General features: G+C 42.7%; 1 protein-coding gene across 1 annotated transcript in view; it reads left to right on the forward strand.

Annotated features, from left to right (window-relative positions):
- PRKDC (protein kinase, DNA-activated, catalytic subunit) overlaps positions 1-23,870 on the forward strand; it is a 161,204-nt gene that overhangs the window by 61,280 nt on the left and 76,054 nt on the right. Inside the window, exons 35-46 of the mRNA XM_054017878.1 lie at positions 1,360-1,518; positions 2,001-2,204; positions 4,189-4,374; positions 5,362-5,466; positions 7,070-7,237; positions 8,352-8,479; positions 16,256-16,463; positions 17,943-18,121; positions 18,915-19,083; positions 20,521-20,586; positions 21,181-21,253; positions 22,002-22,150. Coding sequence (XP_053873853.1) covers positions 1,360-1,518; positions 2,001-2,204; positions 4,189-4,374; positions 5,362-5,466; positions 7,070-7,237; positions 8,352-8,479; positions 16,256-16,463; positions 17,943-18,121; positions 18,915-19,083; positions 20,521-20,586; positions 21,181-21,253; positions 22,002-22,150 — 1,794 coding nt within the window. The remainder of the gene's footprint in view (positions 1-1,359; positions 1,519-2,000; positions 2,205-4,188; positions 4,375-5,361; positions 5,467-7,069; positions 7,238-8,351; positions 8,480-16,255; positions 16,464-17,942; positions 18,122-18,914; positions 19,084-20,520; positions 20,587-21,180; positions 21,254-22,001; positions 22,151-23,870) is intronic.

Below are 23,870 nucleotides of genomic sequence, written 5' to 3' on the forward strand. Positions count from 1 at the left end.
AAGAGTTTTTCTAATGTGAAAGGCCATGAAGTCATGGGGAGTTGCTTGTGCAATAACCAATGGCAGAATAGGCTATAGCTAATTCTCAGTTTCCCAGTGAAGTAGATCAATAAATAATATCCTTTTATAGATGAGAATACTCTGGCAGAGAAATTAAGTAACTTGTCCAAGGTAACACTAGGGAGTTGGTGTTGAAACTGGGATCTGAACTCTAGAGTTGCTGGTGCTCAGACTATACCTCCCCTAAATAAATGCTTTACATTGCACTCAATAAATACCAAACACTGGGGCACGAAAACAATAGAAGAGAATGGTGGAAAAATCCCTTTATCTATGGCTCTGTACAATTGGGTGGTAAATTTGATAGTTTAGCTAAAAATCTGGCCACATGTGTACATCTTAATGTTCAAAATGGAGGTTATTTCAAGAAAATATCTTATTCAGTTTCTGGAATAGAAGGGGGGCCTAAATCCTTACATGCTGAAGTCACTAAGGAATGCTCCATTGGCTGAACAGATGCAGCACAAGGGGCCTTGTTTAGCCTTTTGAGTCACAGGAAAGTAGGATAGAGAGAAGTTGTAAACTTAGACCTTTATGGAACCTTCGAGGTATTTGTTGGGCTCCCTGTTACCAAGGTTCTGGAATTCATGTCATAGCCAGTCTCTACATCACTGTAGGTAAAGAAAGAGAGAAGCAAGATAAGTAGCAGCCATTCAGGATTGACAAAGACTCTGCTATTTGGTGAAGGATGCCACATTTATAATGTAACAATGTAAATGTTAAATTTTATGGAATTTTTGCCATTAACTTCTCCGAGGCCAGGATTTTCCCTATATGTTCAGATAAAAACCTGCAATAGTAGGACAGCATGTTGACTGGTGGCAGTGGTGCCCATGGATTATATGGTGCCCCCTTCAGGGCATCTATATTCTCATAAGATTTTCTGAATGTCCATACTAGTATTGCTCATCAGCTGTTCGTCATCTTAACCAGGAAGAGGTTCAGAAACCCTTAAAGACTTGAGTCCAAATTTTGGCTTAGTGAGTAATGATCCCCCAAATGGGCATCAGCTTATTCTGAAACCAAATGTTTATTCAAGTGTGGTTCACAGGAGCATGAATAGTCTGCATGACCGTCTGTGTGCAGGGACCATTGTCAGGTCAACAAGCTTGAAAAAACAGAGATCCTGCCCCATAACCCCAGTGGTGCGCCTGTGAAAGAACAGTTTTATGGTGGTTTAATTTATTTATTTTTGGCAGCTAGGCAGAGCAATTTAATGTTTAAATTGTATTTTTCTCCTGCATTCATGAAGACTTACAGTAGAAGGCTCCCCCCTCCCCCCTTCTCTACATCCTCTAGGGTTCGGGGCTCCATTTCACAGTTGGCTCTAAGCTTCTTTCAGTTGTTTATAAAAGCATTGCACCAGGAGATGAGAGGAAATCTCTTCCATCATTGGACATCAGCAGCAAGCGACTGGCTGATGGACTCCTGCAGCTGGCCTTTGCTTTTGGTGGCCAGGTAGGAGGATCACCTCTTCAGATTTACAGTCTCCAAGTCCATTTCTGTAGTACTGGGTTCTGGCATGTTTCCTGTTCTGATAGTTAATCTTATCTGTGCTGTCTTCAGGAATGTTGTAGAAGAACTGGTCCATTTTTCTGTAACATGTATTTTTGGGACAGAAAATTATGTATGTGTACAGCGTGCTGAATTTATAAAGTTCCCTCAACACTTCGAATCCAGAAGCCAGAGTTTGGCCATTGTTGAGTGCCAGTGGCAAAGGCAAATCTGGATTCTTTAGTAGGGGGAAATATCCTGATACTGTTCTGGGGGTTTTGCTTTTTCCTTAAGTTTTAACATTTGTTTTCGTGTTTATAAATATACGTACAACTATTTGAGAAGGTAGCTTTAAAAGAGGTTCTCTTGATTTTGTAGAAGACTAGTGATACTTAGTGACTTCAGTACCTCTGGACTGACCTCTCTTCTTGTGCCAATTCCCACAGTGTGAGGAGCTGGTAAGTCTCCTGTTGAACACAATGATGCTGTCTGTGCCACTATCAGGAACATCACAGAGGAGTCTGATCAGCTTCTCCCACGGAGAGTATTTCTACAGTTTATTCTCAGAAACCATTAATCAAGAACTGCTGAAAGATCTGGATGTGGCCATACTTCAACTTATGAAATCATCTGTGGACAGCCCCAAAATGGTATTGGACCTTTTCTTCAAAAGGACACAGTCAGTTGAAAATGTCATACCCTCTCTAGTTACAAGAAATACCTTAGATGACTATAAATGAAAGATTAAGGGTTGGGAGGGGAGTGTTCAATTTTCTTTTTTCAGTGTTTCACTTTGTTGTGGGGTGTGTGTGTGTGTGTGTGTGTGTTGATACTGCCTACTTCATGCACCATAGCAAGATGGCATAATTCCCATGCACTGCACTCTCACATACGTGCTCTTCCCCAGGCCCCGTTAAAGGATGTCTGCCAATTAAAGAGAGTTTACTGGTAACACAGCAGCAGAACTGATGTTTCTAAGATTGGGCTCAAGATCCCTGGTAAGGGCTAGGGACAGCAGAAGCCCATGGGTGGTGGGGATCTGTCTTCTTGGCCCAGATAGTGGTCCAGGGAATGTAGTGACTGGAACCTGAGGAGCTGTGGCCTCTGTCTGGGATCAAGGGGACAGATGATTCTTCTTTTTTGGGACTCCTCTACAGGTCCCTGGGAAGAATTTAGAAGTTGGAAGGCCTTATTTCAACATTGCTGCTAAAGAGTCCAGCAGAGAGGTGTCAGAGCAGAGGGCTCAAGAATGTTTGCCAGTGTTGCTTTTGAGCCCACACACTCTCTTGCAGAAAAATTCAGCAAGGAAGAAGACACCCCACTTAAAAATTAATCAAAGGAATTTTAAAAAATAGTTTGGATATGCCATTTAAAGGGTGTCTTATCTCAGACAGTTTTTAAAATAATCAATCTGGTGGCATCACTTTAAATAGTTTCCAGTCATTAAAGCTGGTGTAAGCAGCAAAGAAGTGATTTTTTTCTAAAAGGCTGGCACTTGCATATTGATGCTTCTCCAATTTGCTGTGTGCGCAGAGCCATAATTGCTGTTAATCTGAAAACTGGATCTCTCGTATCTAGTAGATTCCTAAATATTAATATTCACACAGTTGTAGCTGATAGCGGATGTTCTCTATAACACCTGCTTTTTAAATTCTCCACTTCTTTTATTTTTGAAAACTTCTTGTGGCTGGTTCATGCGCTAGAGGTCAGGCAGGCATGGTCAATTATTTTCCAAAACCAGATTCCTGCCTTCTCCTTTGTTAGAACTTGGAGATTTCTTTTTCAGATTAGTGAGATTTTTCTTTTACAGTCTTATTTCCTCGCTTTTGAGGATTTGGGAAGAAAAATACCCATAGTTTAACTGTAATATTCTAAATCTGGTGGAATCCAAATATGATGATTATGTAGTCAAAAGTGCAAGTAATCCTTGCAGAGTAGGATGCAAAGTTCAGGTATAGTACTTAGTGATTTTGTTTTATATTCTGATCACCTCCTTTAGAAGAATTCTCTGTTTATGAAAACTGTGATCCCATCCTGTTACACACTCTGTTTTGGATTGCAAAGTTGAGGGAAGAGCAAAAAATGCTTGACTGTTACCATGTATGATACACCTTTATTCTTGGCTTCTCTGTGTACTTGCCAACAGAGATGTGTTTTTGATTTTATTTTTAAATGTTACTTCATTTGTATCTTAGGTCCATTCTAGATACTATTTTAAAATAAGAATTGGAGTTTATTAGGTTACTGTATCTGTCTCACTCAAATATACTCCCTTTTCCCATGTTCACACAAACTTTAATAAGCATGGGACAGAACTGCTGCACCATACATTAGAATAAAACAGGAATGAATATGAGAGCAATTTGATTGTTAATGCTAGTATGTCCTTGTGGAAAATTAAAGTTAGCACTACTACTTAATGCATGAAACTAATCCTCACTTGATCAAAATCACCTAGAGAATTTGGACCCAGTTCCCATTAAAAATAGTGGAAATTGGCTGGCCAAGTCTCCCAAACTAGTGATGCTTATTGTATGTAATCATCCGTCCCAATGACCAGATATCATGATTACATTGAATTAAATGTTGTTACCATATGGAATACATGGAATTTTTATTTTTTCTTCATTTCAGGTGGGTACCATCCTGAATGGAATGTTAGATCAAAGCTTTAGAGAGCGTGCTGTACGCAAGCAGCAAGGAATAAAGTTGGTGACGGCAGTACTGAGAAACTGGATGAGACTTGACAGCTGGTGGGCCAAAGATTCTGCTCCAGAGAGCAAAATGGCTGTTTTGACACTGTTGGCTAAAGTTCTGCAGGTATATATTGTGTTTGGTAAAGTTAAAGCCACTTTAACAGCAATCTGTAAGAGCACTCCGCATCTTGGAAGAGTGGCAGTGTTAGTTTTTGAAGGTTTGTTTGTTTGTCTGTTTGTTTATTTATGTATTTATTTTTACTTTTATTGCTAGTTGCAGAATTTCAGTGTTTTCTGAATAATCAATACTAAGTATTAAAAAACCAAACAGGTTTTGGCAGGCAGAACTCTTGATTTCATTTTCCCATTTTTACTCCTGTGTCTGATGTTTTAGCTCTTCTTCTCCTTCATAACAAGAGTTGCTAATGGAAGGAGTAATCTTTGGGAAGCAAGCAGCCCCTGATGAGGTACTGCCTGTCTCATTGGCAGACAGACAGTTCTTTTTTGGAGTGGTTGTCCCCAGACCAAGCCATTTCAGAAAACTATTCTGTCTGGAAGAACATCAACTTCTTTGCCTCTCCATTCCCTCACCTATTTGAGACACTTTTCCTCAGCTCACATCTTGAAGACAGAGCTTTTTTGACAACTTGTAAACCCATGCAAAATATCTAGGAAAAGAATCAGGATGATCTCCCCTATTCATCTTTTTTTTTTTTTTTTCCATTTTCATTCTGTGACTTGAGTTTTATTACTGGAAGGTGTGTTTGAAAATATACAAAGTGGATTATCCTAATGGCTTAGCTGGTAATAGTGCAATGATCATAGGAGACCTAGTTTTGGGAAAGGGCTTAATATTGTTTTTCATTGGCCAGAAAAGCTCACAACACGTGATTCCCAACATTGTGATGGGTGGGAACTTTTGGATTCATGTTAAGAACACATGTAAAACCCAAACCCTCATCATATGCACATCTGCTGTCTGCTGAAATTAATATCAGAAATGAATTATTCTTATGAAACTCTGAACAAAAATCATAGAAACTGTGTTTAACACAGAGATTCTTTTTATATATTAAATATTTTTGTTTTAATTATTTTTTTTCCTCTCCAGATTGACTCCTCAGTGTCTTTTAATACAAATCATGAGGCTTTCTCTGCTGTTTTTAATACATATACCAGCCTACTTATTGATCGGAATTTAGGTCTAAATCTAAAGGTAAGTTGTATTTTGTTTTGTTTTCCCCCAAGTTTGAATGCAAACACTACTCAGGGATTAAAAAACAGTTTTAATTGGGTTATGTCACTAAGGGTATCTTTCTCGTCTCTTGCTTTTCATGATAACATAACAAATTTCCTTTTCTTCCTTGCCCTCCCATAGCTCAGCAAGCTAAAAATCACAAATTAATGTCAATTTTTAGATGGTACATTTTTCTCAATCTTCCTTGTTTTTCCTTCTCTTTTATCATGTAGTTTTAGGAAAAGTCAATAATGTGGAGATATTGATGTAGTTATAAACTCACTTAAAATATAAGAGGAATATAGCTTGATTAGGGATGTCATTTCCCTTTTGAACACTCTCTGTAGGGCTGGAACCTGGGACCTTTCTATATAGAAGCATTAGTTTCCTACTGCTTGAGCTAAATACCAAACTCAAACTTCTATATGTAGTCAAGGCACTAGAGCGGGGACAAAGAACCTCACTGTGTTAGCATGGGGTACAAAAGATGCTGGACTGAGAGCCCTGGCATCTTAAGTTCCCTGCCTACAGAAGTAGTGCAGTATGGTTACTGCCAATGTTCCCTCTAATTTTTTACATCCATGTGCAGAATGAATTTTGTTATGTGCACCAATATGGAGGTGATGTGTGGTGAGAGTGGGGCCGAGGGGTTTGGAGTGTGTGGGGGGGATCAGGGCTGGGGCAGAGGGTTGGAATGTGGGGGTGAGGCATCTGGGCTGGGGCCGGGGATGAGGAGTTTGGGGTGTGAGAGGGGGCCCAGGGCTAGGGCAGAGGGTTGAGGTTTGAGGGTGAGAGCTCTGCCTGGGGGTGAGGGTTCTGGGGTGGGGCTGACGGGTTCAAGGTGTGGGAGGGGGCTCAGGGCTGGAGCAGAGGTTGGGATGTGGGGGGGTGAGGGCTTCAGCTTGGGGTGTGGGCTCTGGGATGAGGGATTTGGTGGTGCATGCTGCCACGGGGCTGCAGCAGGGAAAGAGGACTTCCACCATCCCTCTCTCACCACCGGCAGCAGCTCTAGGGGAGAGGCACCGCTCCCCTCCGGCAGCTCTGCACACCCCAACTTGCTCCCTTCCCTGCCCACCCCCTAACTTTCTCCTCTCCAGGCCTCTGTGGCTGCGCACCTGCCAGCCGTGCTGCTTAGAAGGAACTTAGCTTACTCCCTTGCTAATGTGAGTCTGCCCTGAATTAGGCCGATTACTTTGGTGATTGCCTGTATGTTCATATTCAATTGAACTTGGACTTTCTGCTGTAGCTACCAAGAAGGGTATCAGTTAGTGCATTAGTAGTGGTGTTTTTCTGTGCTAGTAGACACTTGTTCACTAGAAAATGGACTGAGACTTATTCATTTTGTACATCAACCATGAAATATCCATTGGAGGATAATTTTTGGTCATCTCTGACCAGGGCTTGATTTTGGACCAGCAGCTTAAAATATGGAAGGCTACATATTAACTCCATTACCAACCAGCTGAGCTATCCACTCACCTAACTCTGCTACTGAGGAGTAACTATAGTTTTTTCAATCTTATACATAGTTGGAGTGTGAAAAAGTTTTTTTCTAATTTGAAATAACCTCTATTTATTTCAGAGTCAAGCAGTGATTATTCTTCCATTCTTCACTAATCTGACTGGAGACAGGATTAGTGAGCTTAAGAATGCTCTTGACCAACTTGTGGCTTTCAATTTCCCCATGAAGTCTGATGAGTTTCCAAAGGGAACCTTGAGGTACAATAACTATGTGGACTGCACTAAAAAGGTCAGTACTTAAGTATGTGTAAAGTGTTTAAAGGATAGCTCAGTGGTTTGAGTGTTGGCCTGCTAAACCCAGAGTTCAATCCTTGAGAGGGCCATTTAGGGATCTGGGGCAAAAAAATTGGTCCTGCTAGTGAAGGCAGGGGACTGGACTTGATGACCTTCAAGGTCCCTTCCAGTTCTATGAGACAGATATATCTCCATTTATTATTATTATTATTATTATTCATTAAGTGAATTTGTATGCAGAAACAATGCAGTTTATTGGTATGTTTGTCATCTTTGAGATGATAGGATTGTTTTCTCTAAATCATTATTTAGTTCACCAATTTATCTTAATTTATTCTTGGTAGTTGGTGATTCCAAACATCAGAAATTAGGAATATAAATACAAGGTCCAGTTCTGCAAACCTTTACCCTTGTGAACAATCCTTATTCATACAAGTAGTCCTATTGACCTCTGTGGGATGACTCACAGGAGTAAGATTTAAATTTAAAGGATAGGGCCCATGGTAATTCAATCTGAAAAAAGTCATATTTAAGCTAATACAGTTATCAGATGACTTTCTTTAAGAATATGTTGTGTCTGTATTAGGACAGAGCTAAATTGTATTCTCCATGGTCTAGACTGTGACTATTGAACCACATCCCTCTATAGGGGAGGTGCAGTGCAGAAAGGAGTAATGGAGAGGCACAGTCTCTTCTCAGGCTGCTTCTTCCACACATGGTAGTGAGCATTTTGTCCATCCATCCATAAAGTGGAGCAAATAGCTGTCCCCAGTGTAATAGTTCCATCCATGACCCTACCCCCAAAGTGCAGGAAACAGATGGAATTCTCTTAAATTAAGAGGGCTCTCTGACAGCTGCCACATCCCCCTACTCTTCAAAGAAAGAGGCTTTCTTGATCACTGGTGACTTTGGGGGGGGGGGGGGGGGAAGGGGAGGATTCTCTTTCCTGACAAATGAAAGTATATGAAATAAAAATACTCTCTTAAGCATGGCCCAGCAGCATCTGCTGCTGACCATTGTTAGAAATAGGATATCAGATCCGATGGATCATTGGTTTGATCCAGTATGGGCAACTCTTGTATTCTTTTTTTCTGCATTCTTTTTTCCAGTTTCTAGATGCACTAGAATTATCTCAGAGTCCAATGTTGTTACAACTGATGACAGAAATCCTCTGTAGGGATCACAGACACTTTATGGAGGACTTGTTTCAAACCAGTTTCAAAAGAATTTCCAGAAGGTGAGCTTGGGCTGTCATTTTTTGTTTTTCTGTGAAGCTTTATCTTGCCAATACGTGCTGGACAGTAATCAAGTCCTGTTATGCAGACAATTATGGTTATGAGCATTATATTTCCAGCTGTACTTTTGAGGAGATAACTTGACAATCTGATACATAGTTGGAGGGTGAAAAAGTTTTTCTAATTTTAAATAACCTCTATTTACTTCAGAGTCAAGCAATTTCTTCCTGATCTCTCTTGAGCAAATAACATTTCCTCCTGAAATTTTCCCAAAATATTTTAACCAGTATTTCCTGTAAAATACAAGTAATTGAGGTTCTGATTTCCAGATGACACTTCATGTATCTGGAAAAGTTTGCAAAGCCTTCACAGCTCAGTCTCTTCCAATACAATTCAAATCAAGATAATAATCGTGGAAAACATGCACCCGGGGATGTTCAGTTGATCTTCCAATTGTATATTTAACAGAGTTAACATTTTCCATAAGTAACTATCCTGAAGACAACTAATAATTACTTCGTGCAAATTTATGGGGAATGAGTTTTACTAGGACAGTAAGACAGAATCATTTACAAAAAAAAATGTGGTATTCAGAAAAGTGTGTTTTAAGATTATATCCGCATTGAGAGTGTTAAGGTTTCCTGACTTGAAGTCTTCATTTATGTCCAGATTTCAGTTTTGCTTGTTTAGTTTTATATAATTATCCAGGATAACAGCCAATATGTGGCAAAACTACATCACTGATAAGCCAAAATTTACCGTGTCAATAGGTGCTGGGCAATAATCAAGTCCTTCTCTTTTCCTTCCTCTTTGGAGATCAAGTATGTCTCTTCAGTTGTCCAAAAAGCAAGAGACTGAATGAAGCATAGCTCCAACCCAGCTGACTCTTGAAAAGCTGTCCTTTTCAAAGAGTTCTAGTTTTCTCTCTTTGTGAATGATTTGGTGGGTGCATGAATGGGCTCAATTTTTTTATTTTTTATTTGCTATCTGCTTATTACCACATTTCTAGGTGATGTTCTGTACATATTATTAAAGATATAACTGAGTTTTTAATATACACAGAGGACCAGAGTCTACATGCCTAGATAGATGTTCAATACTGATAGCTGTGCATATCTTGAAAAATCTGATACTGTGCTTTTGCATAGTTAGGTCACCAAAGTATGTTTGGGCAGCTAACCTTCATTCCCAGGGATCAGACTCCAGTATTTGAGCCCTCTTTCCACTTGTGATTGATGCTTATGCCATTGCTTACTTGCAGGCTGCTTCTGAAAATTAAGCAAAACTGGACAGGAGAATATAAATCCTGTTAAATATTTCTAAGAATTATATATGGTGGTGGAATCTCCATCCTTAGAGGTTTTTAAGGCCCGGCTTGACAAAGCCCTGGCTGGGATGATTTAGTTGGGGTTGGTCCTGCTTTGAGCAGGGGGTTGGACTAGATGACCTCCTGTGGTCTCTTTCAACCCTAATCTTCTATGATTCTATATTACAAGCTTCCTATATCTAGGCTATTGGGTATTGGTTTCCTAGATATAGGGTTTTAATGGTTTGGTGTTTCAAGTGCTCATGTGTGCAAGTGCTATTTTGAATTTATATAATGGTCTTTGTCCTGAAAGCTCCCAAAACACTTGAAAATTACATATGTACAAGAATTGTGTCATCTACCATTGAAATGCAGCTGTCTTTGGGATGAAATATGGCCTCCGTTTAACAGCACACAGCAGCACTGCACTATTGTTTGATAGGAAGTGAAGAAAAGCATGGCATATATTGACAATGCAGGGGGGAGATCATGTAGACTGATTGTAATTATCCAATCTGGAATTGAGCTAAAATGGGACTAATACTATTCTGTAGAATGCCGTAGAATCTTTTATGACCACAATTGGTCTAGAGTTGGACCTCTCATTTATAAACCATCAGATAGCACCTCCACTAACCCAGTGCCTTCAAATGGCATGCTGTGGTGTTGGATTAACAATGACTGAAAAAGTACGCCTACGCTCCACGCTTCTTATGGTGTCATGTAGAGTACATACACAGCTCCCCTTCCCTCCCCCCTCCCACAGCACAGGTACAAATAGCAGTGTAGATAGTGAGGCACTGCTTAGGCAATTAAAGACAAGCCTGGATATACTTGGTATGTACCTGGGTATATACTCTGTGACTGTCTCCAGCCAAAGCAGAGCCTCCCCAATCTGCTACTCCTGTACGATCTGCTATTTTTCCAGCCTTTCTCCACCACAGGGAGAGATTCCGGGCAGGATGAGGCAAGGAGGAGGTGCTGAAGCCTTTTCCTTTAGTCTCACCCTGCCAGAGCCTTTCATTGACACATGTAGCTACACACCGCAGTGTGGACACAGCCTTTTTAATGAGGAATATAGCTACATGTACCCTATATGCTGCTGACAGCGGTGTGCAGTGTAGATGTAGCCAAAGAGCAGAATGCCACTTGCTGAATGACAAAAACTGCTTCTTCTTCGAGTGATTGTTCACGTCCATTACACATTAGGTGTACGCGCGCCGCGTGCACGGACGTCGGAAACTTTTTCCCTTAGCGGCTCCCGTCGGGCCGGCGGGGCCCCCTCCTTCCCGCCAGAGCGGCGCCCCGCTCCAGGGTATATATATCCCTGCCGACCCGACCCCTCCAGTTCCTTCTTACCGTCCGTGGCGGCGTTGGAACATCTCTGTCTCTCGTCTGAGAGTGTCTCTTAGCAATAGTCATTAGTGTTATCTAGCAGTTATCAGTTAGTTTGTAGTAGTGTTGAGCCAGTAGTTAACAGCTCATTAGGGTACTTAAAGTTCCTGCCGGGGTTGTTTGTTCAGCCCCGGCACCGGCCCTGGGCGGCTGGGTATGCCACACGCCCAAGGCTTCAAGGCCTGACTCAGACCGGTACGGCGGGTATGCCCATAGGTCATAGGCCAGCAGGGACTACGGTCAGTCCCAATGGGGCCAACCGAGCCAATGGCCATTCTGGACACCCTGGGCCTACCACCAGCAAGGGCCCCCATCGAGGGCCTCGAGATCCGGGCCATCCGGGTACCGATCCCGCTCCCCGCGGCACCGTCCGCCATCGTATAGGGAGGCAACGGTCTCTAGACCACCTGAGCGGGAAGGAGTGGACTCGGCACCGAGTACGGTGCCGTCCCAATCCCACGCTGCGGGTCAGGCCGCAGAGGAACGATTGGCTGATGCCGGATTGCAGGGCAATGAGGATGGGCAGAAGGCCCCGACCTCTTCCTCCTCGCCAGACGAGGCGGTAGCGGGCACACTGGTGTCCGGCCCTCCCCCGATTGACCATCGGGCACACCAAGACCTGCTTCGCCGGGTAGCCCTCAATCTGGGCTTGCAAGCGGAGGAGACGGTAGAGCAGGATGACCCCATGGTCGATATCCTGAGCCCAGAGGGCCCCTCCAGAGTCGCTCTCCCGATTATACGGACAGTACAGTCCAACTATAAGACAGTGTGGCAAACACCGGCCTCCAGTACGCCAACTGCAAAAGGCGTGGAGAGGAAATACTTTGCCCCATCTAGAGGGTTTGACTTCCTCTTTCTACATCCGTCCCCCTGTTCGCTGGTGGTCTCGGCGGTCAACGAAAAGGAGCAGCATGGCCAGCAAGCTCCTGCCCCCAAGGGCAAGGAAGCTAAGAGATTGGACTTATTCGGGAGGAAAGTCTATTAATCTGGGGGCCTTCAACTGAGGATCGCCAATCAGCAGGCGATTCTAAACAGGCACAATTTTAACTCTTGGGCATCAGTTGCCAAGTTTAAGGACTCCCTCCCACCTGACGCGCATCAGGAGTTCACGGCCCTGGTGGATGAGGGAATGGCAGTGGCCAAGACCTCATTACAGGCCGCACTAGACTCAGCCGACGCTGCGGCTAGAACAATTGCGTCGGGAGTCGTGATGAGGCGTTCGGCGTGGTTGCAGGCTTCAGGTCTCCCGCCAGAGGTGCAGACCACGCTGCAGGACCTCCCGTTTGAAGGTTCGGGCTTGTTTTCCGACCAGACGGACGCCAGGCTACATAGCCTTAAGGACTCACGAGCGACCCTTAAGTTGTTGGGTATGCACACTCCGGTAACGCAGCGTAAGCCCTTTAAACCCCAGCCGCCGCAAAGGCAATACCACCCTCGCCCCCGACACAAGCTGTACTGCCGTCGAGGCAGGGATAACAGGCGGAGACTTAACAATACGCCTAACCAGGGCCAGAGTCACGGCCAGGGCAAGCCACAGCTAGGGAGTAAACCAGGCTTTTGAAGCTACGCCCGAGGACAGCGTACCATATTCCATACCGGATCCTCCTCTGTTTTTCAAAGACCGCCTGTCCCATTTCTACCAGGCATGGTCGCGCATAACATCGGACCAATGGGTCCTGCGCACAGTGAAGGCGGGCTATACCCTCCAGTTTTCCTCGCCCCCTCCCTGCCATCCCCCTTCCCCGTCCCTCTTCAGGGACCCTTCTCACGAGCAACTTCTCACGCAGGAGGTTCAGACCCTTCTCGCTGCTGGAGCAGTAGAAGAGGTCCCAACAGACCTGAGGGGAAAAGGATTCTACTCCAGATACTTCCTGATCCCCAAGGCAAAAGGAGGCCTCCGTCCTATTTTGGACCTGCGCGATCTAAACAAGTTTCTGATCAAAGCTCGCTTCCGTATGGTCTCCCTGGGAACTATTATCCCATCCCTGGATCCGGGGGATTGGTATGCTGCCCTCGATATGAAAGATGCCTATTTTCACATCGCAATCAATCCGGCTCACAGGCGATTCCTGCTCTTCGTTGTCGACCAGCGCCATTTCCAATTTACGGTCCTGCCCTTCGGCCTTGCGTCAGCACCACGAGTGTTCACGAAATGCATGTCCGTGGTAGCAGGCAGCCTTCCTTCGAAAGAGAAGGATGCGTGTGTTTCCGTACCTGGACGATTGGCTACTCGCGGGCAGGTCGGAGGCCGAGGTCCGATCTCACGTGATGCTGGCCTTGCAGACATTTGACAAGCTCGGCCTCCGGGTCAATGTGCCCAAGTCCACGTTAGTCCCCACACAGAGGCTGGACTTCATAGGTGCAACCCTGGACTCGGTAACCGCACAAGCGAGCCTACCAGAGGCACGGTTCATGTCAATTCACAGAGCCGTAAGCTCGGTCCAAAAGTTCCCCACGACAACGGCAAGGTGTTGCATGCAGCTTCTGGGGCATATGGCAGCTTGCACACACGTGGTCAGACATGCCCGCCTGAGGCTCCGGCCTTTACAGTTGTGGTTCGCCCACACGCATCGCCCCAACAAAGACCCATTGGATCAAGTAGTCACGATCCCAAACCAGGGGCTCGGCTCGCTACGCTGGTGGCTCGATCGCCAACAGGTATGCGAAGGGATCCCCTTCGCTGCCCCACAGCCCACTCTGACGTTGGTAACAGATGCATCGGACCTGGGTTGGGGGGCGCACCTGGGGGAACTGCGGACCCAAGGGCTGTGGTCCAGAGAAGACAAGCTGCTTCACATCAATCTGAAGGAGCTAAGAGCGGTTCGCCTCGCCTGTCAGACCTTCCGCGCCACCTTAAAAGGTCACAGCGTGGCAGTCCTGACGGACAACACTACCGCCATGTTCTATATAAACAAGCAGGGCGGGTCCCGGTCTTCTCCCCTCTGTCACGAGGCACTCCAATTATGGAACTTCTGTATAGCCCATGCGATACACCTCATCGCGACGTATCTTCCGGGGATTCAAAACGGCTTAGCAGACCGCCTCAGCCGAGCCTACCGAATGCATGAATGGACGTTGAGGCGAGACGTCCTGCATTCGATCTTCCGGAGGTGGGGCTTTCCCCGGGTGGATCTATTCGCCACCAGGGACAACAGCCAATGCCCTCAGTTCTGCTCGTTCCAGAACCTCAGCCGGGGATCATTAGCAGACGCTTTCATGATCCCATGGGGAGGGAGCCTGAGATATGCCTTCCCTCCGTTCCCACTCATACACAAGGTTCTCCTCAAGACCCGCAGGGACAGGGCAACGATCATACTTATCGCCCCGGCCTGGCCATGCCAGCATTGGTTCATGTCCCTGCTGGAACTGTCCATAGCTGATCCAATCACCCTCCCCCTCCATCGCGACCTAGTCACGCAAGACAAAGGTCGCCTACTCCACCCGAACCTGTCTTCGCTACATCTCACGGCATGGTATCTCTCTGGCTGAATGATGCAGAACACAGGTGCTCTCACCAAGTTCAACAAATCCTCCTTAATAGTAGGAAGCCCTCTACAAGAGCGACCTACCTGGCAAAATGGAAAAGGTTCTCCCACTGGTGTGAGCCTCAACGCATACAGCCTTTACAAGCCTCAGTTCCGTCGATCCTGGACTACCTACTGCACCTCAAGAATCAAGGGCTTGCGCCCGCCTCAATTAGAGTTCACTTAGCCGCTATCTCGGCCTTCCATCCGGGAGAGTTGGGAGTGTCAGTGTTCTCCAACCCCACAGTGGCCCGATTCCTCAAGGGGCTGGAAAGGGTGTTTCCCTACTCGCGCCCGCCTGTCCCGGCGTGGAGTCTGAACCTAGTCCTAACAAGACTCCTGAGTCCCCCCTTTGAGCCCCTAGCCACTTGCTCCCTCACGCACCTCTCGTGGAAGGTGGCGTTTCTCGTGGCCATCACATCGGCCAGAAGGGTATCGGAATTGAGAGCCCTCTCTTCGGAACCACCCTATACAGTGTTCCATAAGGATAAGGTGCAACTGAGGCCGCACCCCAAATTCCTCCCAAAGGTGGTATCACAGTTTCACATGGGGCAGGACATTTGCCTACCGGTGTTTTTTCCTAAACCCCATACGGACCCTCACCACCACAGCCTACATACCCTGGATGTCCGAAGGGCGTTGGCATTTTACCTGGAACGGACCAGGCCGTTCCGCAGAACACCTCAGCTGTTCATTGCTATTGCGGAACATATGAAAGGCTTGCCTATCTCGACACAGCGCTTGTCGGCATGGATTGTGCATTGTATACGCACTTGTTATGAGCTCGCCAATGTTCCGGCCCCGGATATCCGGGCCCATTCGACTAGAGCCCAAGCGTCCTCAATGGCCTACTTGGCGCAGGTCCCGATCCAGGAGATCTGTAAGGCAGCCACCTGGTCGTCCATACACACGTTCACAGCCCATTATGCGATCCATCATCAGACCAGAGAGGACGCGATGGTCGGCCGGGCTGTGTTACAGTCAGTTGTACCTTGACTCCTACCCACCTCCAATGGTAAGCTTGGGAATCACCTAATGTGTAATGGACGTGAACAATCACTCGAAGAAGAAAGAACGGTTACTTACCTTCTGTAACTGTTGTTCTTCGAGATGTGTTGATCACGTCCATTACACTTCCCACCCTCCTTCCCCTCTGTCGGAGTCTCCGGCAAGAAGGAACCGGAGGGGTCGGGTCGGCAGGGATATATATACCCTGGAGCGGGGCGCCGCTCTGGCGGGAAGGAGGGGGCCCCGCCAGCCCGACGGGAGCCGCTAAGGGAAAAAGTTTCTGACGTCCGTGCACGCGGCGCGCGTACACCTAATGTGTAATGGACGTGAACAACACATCTCGAAGAACAACAGTTACAGAAGGTAAGTAACCGTTCTTTCCTGCAACACCTGGGTATCGTAGGTATCCCACTCCAGTTCTGACGACCTTGCTTACCATGTGAGAGCCGCTGAGATTACAACCCAAGTTGATATGACTGCTGAAGAGAATCAAAAAGTAAATGTTGTGGAGTTGAAAATTTAAATGGAATTCTCATCCTCCTTAGGAGCAGCTATGAAAAACAAGTGGTGCTGTTAGACACTGTGCACAAAATGTTCCAGAGTGAAGCCCTTCTTTCAAATGCCACTCGACAAGCCTTTGTGGATCGCTCTTTCCTCACCCTCTTGTTGCACTGCAGCTTGGATGCACTGAAAGATTTTTTTAGCAAGATTGCATTGGAAGCCATGGATACTCTGAAGACCAGATTTACAAAGGTGAGCTTCATTTATGCTTTAAGGTTGGAACAAATCCTCTAAAATGCCAGTATTGTTCCATTATATGTTACAGAATATATTTTTTCTTAACTAAAAATACAACATTCAAATAAAGATAATTTTTTTCCAATTTTGAGTACATTATAGAACACAAATTAAAGTCACTGAGAGTCTTTCCATTGACTTGAATGTGTGTTGGATCTGGCCTGAACATGTTGTTACTGTGAAATTAACATACAGTAACTTATGAAAAGAGAGAAGAAATGTCATCTGTGTATATCCAGAGAGGCTTAAGTTCTTGTCAAAGGCAAAATCCTGCCCTAACCTTAACTGGGGGGTGTGCGTCTGTCTATAAGATATATTGTCTTACTGTACTCTTAAACGATACAAACTTGCACATTAATATGAAATGATGGTGATGGCTCCAAGTCTTATTTTGACTATTAGAAAAATGTTAGTATTTCCTGTGGTCAGTAATATATATATTTTTTTACAATTAAAAATTACAATTAAAAATCCTTACTGTTTTTATTTCAAAATACCAAAGTGCTGACCATCCTAGGGTGAAACTCCCATTGACTTCTTTACAGACAGGATTTCACTTCTGGCTCCTATTTTATATTATCCTATCATGGTCCTATTTTTAAAAATTAAATACATAAATATGAAGGCTCATTGCAATATGAAAAAATAGAATTCTAAGCCTGTATTTCTTGTATTTCTCTCTGATATAAAAAGTTATAAATGCAGTTTATATTTAAGGCTTTTCTTTTTTTTTTTTTTTTTTGCTGCAGTGAGATTGCCATTAAATCTAAAGCTGTGGGTTGTGGAGCACTAATGATGATTAATGTCCTAGACATATTGTCTGATAAATATTTTTAATAATGTTTGTACTTACATAATATATCTTGGCCAAAGATCTGAGTGCTTTAGAAATCTTTAAGTAAGACTCCCAATACCCCTGTGAGGTGAGGAAGCACTGTTCTCCCCATTTTACAGATGGGGATGTGGGCACAGAGGTGGTGACTTGTCCAGGGTCATATGAGATATCTGTGGTACAAATGGAAATAGAACTTAGTTCGTCGGTTTCCTAATCTTCTATTTCTGCATTTATTTGTTCCTACACTATTGTGTACTGGTCCTGCATTTTTTCAAAACCTTAAAGCTATATTTTGGATGATAATTGTTGAATATTGCATGCATTCTATAAATATGTTTATGGAATCTTCAAAGAAATATTTAAGATGCACTCATTACATATTAAATTAAAATTGACATTTTATTTTATCATGAAAAGTAGTTAGTGGCTGGATGTTTATTTTTAACATTATACAGTGAGACTTTTGATTTGGGATTTTAGTTTTAGAATATGGAAAAAAATAGAGTTTACTATAGTTTCTACTGAATAGCTTTTGGAGATACATTGCAAGGACAAAAGCTAAGTGATCTTTTCCTCTGTACTTGTTTTTTTGTTTTTAGTCAAATGAATCTGCTTTTGATACACAAGTCACCAAGAAAATGGGGTATTATAAGATTCTGGAAGTGATGTACTCCCGTCTCTCAAAAGAGGATATTTACTCCAAGGACTCTAGAATTAACCAGGCTTACCAGGGATCCACAAATGTAGAAGGAAATGAACTTACCAAGACACTAATAAAGTAAGGCTTTCTCATTGTTCCATAAACTTGTTTGCTACCGATTTGTCTGCGTGCTAGATATTTTTTATAAGTATGCGGTTTAAACCAAAAGTTCATCATTTCAAATTAAATTTTTCCTTGGATAACTGAGTTTTGGTTTAAACCACAGTATAAGGTGTTGAATTGAATTTATGCCTCGATGTGAGGATTTCTAAATATAGAAACTGGAGTACTTTTCTGTCAGAGTAGGAACTGATTGTTTCATGGGTGTGTTTGTGACTGCTGGGGGTTTTGTTTGGTTTGTTTTTTAATGAAAGATGTAAGATTCAACATCTTTTAAAATGACTCAGTGGATTTCCCTTATCTTTTACTGTGGCTTATCACTGAAAGATTCTAGATCTTTCGTATAATTTTGCTGATCTCTAATGTAGCCAGCCTGGCCTGTTCGCACATAATTTCCTATATAAGAGGCTTGTGAAAGTCTTCAATAAGGGTTGAGAGCTGGTCTTTAAAATGTTCTCTGTCTGATTTCAAGTTGTCAAAGTATTAGATCCCTAGCACTGCCAATCACTGTGGAAATACCAGCTAATGTTTGGCTTCAGTAGTGCTGCTGATTCAATTTTAATAAAGTATTTCTATGAGAAGACTTAAAGGCAAATTAATATTTGAGATGGTGCATCAGTAGGCTGTGCTATGACATAGACTTCCATAGGCTTTGGATCTTTCTGTTGATTTTCATTGGCCTGTGGATTGGACTCTATATGGCCTTCTAAAAAATATTTTGACCATATTTTCTGGTCTGTTTTGTTTTAAGGTCATGCTATGATGCATTTACAGAAAACATGGCTGGTGAGAGTCAGCTGTTGGAGAAGAGGAGACAGTACCATTGTGCTGCATATAACTGTGCCATTGCTGTCATCAGTTGTGTCTTCACCGAAAGTAAATTCTATCAAGGTTTTCTCTTCACAGAAAAACCAGAAAAGGTGAGATTTAATGAGGAGGCTACTGTCATGTCAAAGGTCTGTAGGGTCCATACAGCATATTTTGGACACTAACTGAAAGTTTGTACTTGGAACCCAAGAACTGAACCTATATAATGCAAACTGTTATGTAAGAAACTGATGAGAGGGGAAACAAGCAGGGCGGTAATTCTTGCGCTCTAGTCCGCGCTGATTTGGCCTCAACTGTAGTACTGTGTCCAGTTCTGGGCACCACATTTCAGGAAAGATGTTGACAAATTGGAGAAAGTCCAGAGAAGAGCAACAAAAATGATTAAAGGTCTAGTAAACATGACCTATAAGGGAAGATTGAAAAAAATTGGGTTTGTTTAGTCTGGAGAAGAGAAGACTGAGGGAGGGGATAGAATATCGGTTTTCTAGTACATAAAAGGTTTTTAAAAGGAGGAGGGTGAAAAATTGTTCTTGTTAATCTCAAAGGATTGGACAAGAAGCAATGGTCTTAAATTGCAGCAAGGGAAGTTTAGGTTGGACATTAGGAAAAGCTTCCTAACTGTCATGATAGTTAAGTACCGGAACAAATTGTCTAGGGATGATGTGGAATCTCCATCACTGGAGGTTTTTAAGAGCAGGTTAGACAAACATCTCTCTAGTCTAGATAATACTTAATCCTGCCTTGAGTGCAGGGGATTGGACTAGAACAGTGGTTCCCAAACTTGTTCCGCCGGTTGTGCAGGGAAAGCCCCTGGCGGGCCGGGACAGTTTGTTTACCTGCTGTGTCCGCAGGTTCGGCTGATTGTGGCTCCCACTGGCCGCGGTTCGCTGCTCGAGGCCAATGGGAGCTGCTGGAAGCGGTGCGGGCTGAGGGACGTATTGGCCACCGAAGAAGTGAGATTTTTACCCATGAAAGCTTATGCCCAAATAAATCTGTTAGTCTTTAAGATGCCACCAGACTCCTTGTTGTTTTTGTAGATACAGACTAACACGGCTACCCCCTGATACTGGACTAGAAGATCTCTGAAAGTCCCCTCCAGTCCTAAGATTCTATGTAGATGGCTTCTTTTGATCTTGCATGGCAATTGAATCACTGATGGAGGTTTTGCATATGATTGAGTGGGGGTGCAGTAACAATACATTCAACCCCTCTACTCTATCTCAATCGCTATTTAGTTATGGAAAGTGCTTAAATATTACAAAAGCCCTCCAACCTTTTGAAATATTCTTGAATAGAATAATGTTACAGGGCTTTGTCGTACTCTTTTAAAGTAACTGGTCACTTAACTTGTTCACAGATGTCTGCATAATGGTAATTTCTCATAAATGAGTGTAATGGAACGGACTGTCCCTTATTTTGTATGGTAATTTGAAATAGACTGTTGTTTTTTAAATAAAATATTGCTAGTGCCCCAGCTATTATTTACAGTATGTTACTTTTTAAATTTCCAAATATGTTTTGTTTCACAGAACTTGTTTATTTTTGAAAACTTGCTAGATCTGAAGCACCGGTATTCGTTTCCTGTTGAAGTTGAGGTGAGTCATAGTTCTGTGCTTTATTGTAATACAGTGAAAATGGTCATTGCTTTTAATATTACATAATCATTGCATAGTGCTGTGTGTGTGTGTTACATAATTATACATAGAGAGAAATGATGCTGTTTGAAACCATGACAAATATCAGTGGAGACCTCTGACCCTTTAATATGTTATGTAGTATGCATAGTAAAATCCCAGTTCCTCTGGAAAATCCCAAATCCAAGGAATGAAAAGCACAACTGGGATGCACACATTTAATGTATTGTTTTGGCATATTTATTCCAAAGATAAATCATTTCTAGTGTCATTAGTTCAGCTGATGTGATATATTCTGTAACACTGATTATTAGCATTTATAAGTTGGAACTCCTGTTCATTTTAAATAGCTTGAATACTTTTTTCCCCTGCATTGGTTAAAAAGCTATGTTCTAAATAAAAGTTCTATCGAGTTTGCTAGGTAATAAATATAATTCTCTATATAATCTGTTTGTAAAAGATACTCAAAATAGAACTCTTATTTTTATCACCTAGTTATTTATTTAAAAGCAAATTTAACTAATTTCAAAGCTCATATTTTTGTTGGTGTTCTAGGTGCCTATGGAAAGGAAGAAAAGGTATATTACTATTAGGAGGGAAGCCAGGGATGCAGTAAATAGGGACTCAGGTATGACATCAATTTATAATGATTAAAATTTTCAATATTTTTCCTCCCCTTAAATGTACAATTTACCATCGCACTTATATAGAATGTGCTGATTTTAGTAGAGATGCATCTAGAAAAGCTGATAATCATGTCTAAATTGCAGCTGATTCTGCAGGTGGCAGTGCCTGTGCATCTTCTGACTGCATGAGGTCCTGAAGCTATTTTTTTTCAGTAATTAGAATGGGACCATATAAAGTATAATTTTCTTCCTCTTTCTCAGCAGCCCCAAGCAAACAGACAACCGTATAAGAATTGCAAAATGAAACTGCATTTTTGCATTTTAACATATTTGCTAAATGGTTTCACTCCAGTATGTTTCATTTTTCTGGGGAAGTGATCCATTCCATGCCTTTCTATTGATACTGAAGTGCAAGAAACTACAAATTGTTAACAGATATAAATGTGTAGAAAATTTGTTACATCTGTGGAGGAATTATACAAAGAAAGAGACCAATTCATCATATTTATTAACAGGCCTGTGCCTTACAGTGAAACCTGGACTAGAGACCACCTTTAATCAAAGTGCCACTGATGTGCTCAATACTGTTCCAGATGCAATTAAAGACAGACACTGTACTTGGTCTAACTTTCATTAGAATACCTCCTTGGTTAAGCAATCAAATTTTGTTATTTTTCTTGAGTAGTCACTGAAGACAGCTTTCACTCTAATTAGTGTTGTGATTAACAATACATTATTTTTCTTGTTTAGATGAGCCTCAGTATTTGCCTTCTGCATCATATATGGTAGACAGCAGTCTGAGTGAGGAAATGAGCCAATTTGATTTCTCAACTGGAGTCCAAAGTTTTTCTTATAACTCACAAGACCCTACAGCTAGCAGTATACACTTCAGGAGAAAGGTGATTAGAGATGTATACTGTGTGGAGGAACAAGAGGGTCACTATTCTAAACTCTCAGTAAACTTATAAATTAACCAAAAGAGCAAGTTTCATGTACATGTTGTGCTGGGAAAGGTAAAAGGTTCAATGGGAGTAAATATTGGATTCAGGTTGTCTCTCTGTAGGTAAGTCTGTCTTTAATGGGAAGCTTGAGACATCAGAGCAAGTGTTTTTTGCCATCAATCTGGGTCCTTCTACTCTGTTTTCGAATTTATTTAATCTTCCTTTAATTTGAAGGTGGAGATTTGCTCATGAAGGCAGAAACCTTGCATTGTTGAAGGGAACTATAGTACAGAGTTTCTAAATCACCGAATCTAATTATAAAGAAAAATCAATTACTAAAATATTTTTTAGAAATATCTTAAATATAACATAGGTTACAGGGCCACTGTCTTCTGTACTTTTCTGAATTTGGTTAGATTTAAAGTGGTTTTATAATTTACATCTGTGCCTGAGTTCCCCTGACATTTTTTGTTTACTATTCACAGTTTCCTATTTCCCACCTCCTGCTTTACTGTTACTATATGGCCTTGGCTAAATTCGCGGCAGCGCTGTGAAGCGCAAGTGTAGTTGCGCCACCAGTGCTGCGAGAGCTTTCTTGCAGAGCTTTCTCGTAGCTCTGCAAGTACTCCACCTCTCTGAGGGGAATAGCTTGCAGCGCTGCGAGCGAGCATTCAGTGCTGCAGGCGCTGATTACACTGGCGCTTTACAGCGCTGCACTCACTGCGCTCGGGGGGGGTGTTTTTTCACACCCCTGAGCGCAGCCAGTGCAGTGCTGTGAATTACCAGTGTAGGCAAGGCCTAAGAAAGAGCTACAGAAACAACACACAAAACTGAATGAATGACTATGTAGGGGAAACCCTGAAACTGGCCAGTTGGTATCAAATGTACACAATAAACTGAACAAAAGAGAGAGAGAGGACAGTATTATTTTTAATTTCCTTTTTGTGGTGATATAGTGTCTTATGTGTGGTTAGATAATGTCTTATGTATTGCTTGTGGCAGTATGTTCTGATATAAGCCTGACTTGAAATTGACAGTGGCCCTTTAACACTTAGGCAAGAGGTTGCCATATTGAAAGTAAGATTGAAAGAATCACCTTCACAGTTTTAAAAACATTGGTCATCCAGGTATCATAGGTGTTTAAAGCAATATCTATCAAAATAATTATAATGTTATCTAATATCAGATAACCACCTCTTTTCATATTTTGTCATGAGGAGGAGATTTTAACAGTTGATGAGACTTAAATTAACCAAAATTTTATTGTAATTATAGAACTTGCCATAAACAATTTCAAAGAATTCTGATTTCCACTTCTTTGTAGTGGTGAAGTCAATTTTTTATTTGTTCTTTACTGTCAAATGAGGCATCATCTGGGAAATATAATGGCTATGGTGGACCTCACTGGAAAACAGCCTCTGAATTCATCAGAGATTAATTACTTTACAAATAGTTTGACTGGGAGTAAAATTTAGGGAAAATACATGAAGTCTTGAGGAAGGTGTATGGTGGTGGCACTCTCAGCTGTGAAGTGGAATTATAGCTTCTGTGGAGGCCAATTAATTTTTACATTTCTGATTGTTGCCGCCATACTCTTTTACATATCTGAGTCAGAGTGACATGCAACTGGCACCCTTAGACAGAGATTTGGAGCTGTGCAAAATTAGTTCCTATGTTT

Source organism: Malaclemys terrapin, chromosome 2, assembly GCF_027887155.1.
Source record: "Malaclemys terrapin pileata isolate rMalTer1 chromosome 2, rMalTer1.hap1, whole genome shotgun sequence".
Lineage (NCBI taxonomy): Eukaryota > Metazoa > Chordata > Testudines > Emydidae > Malaclemys > Malaclemys terrapin.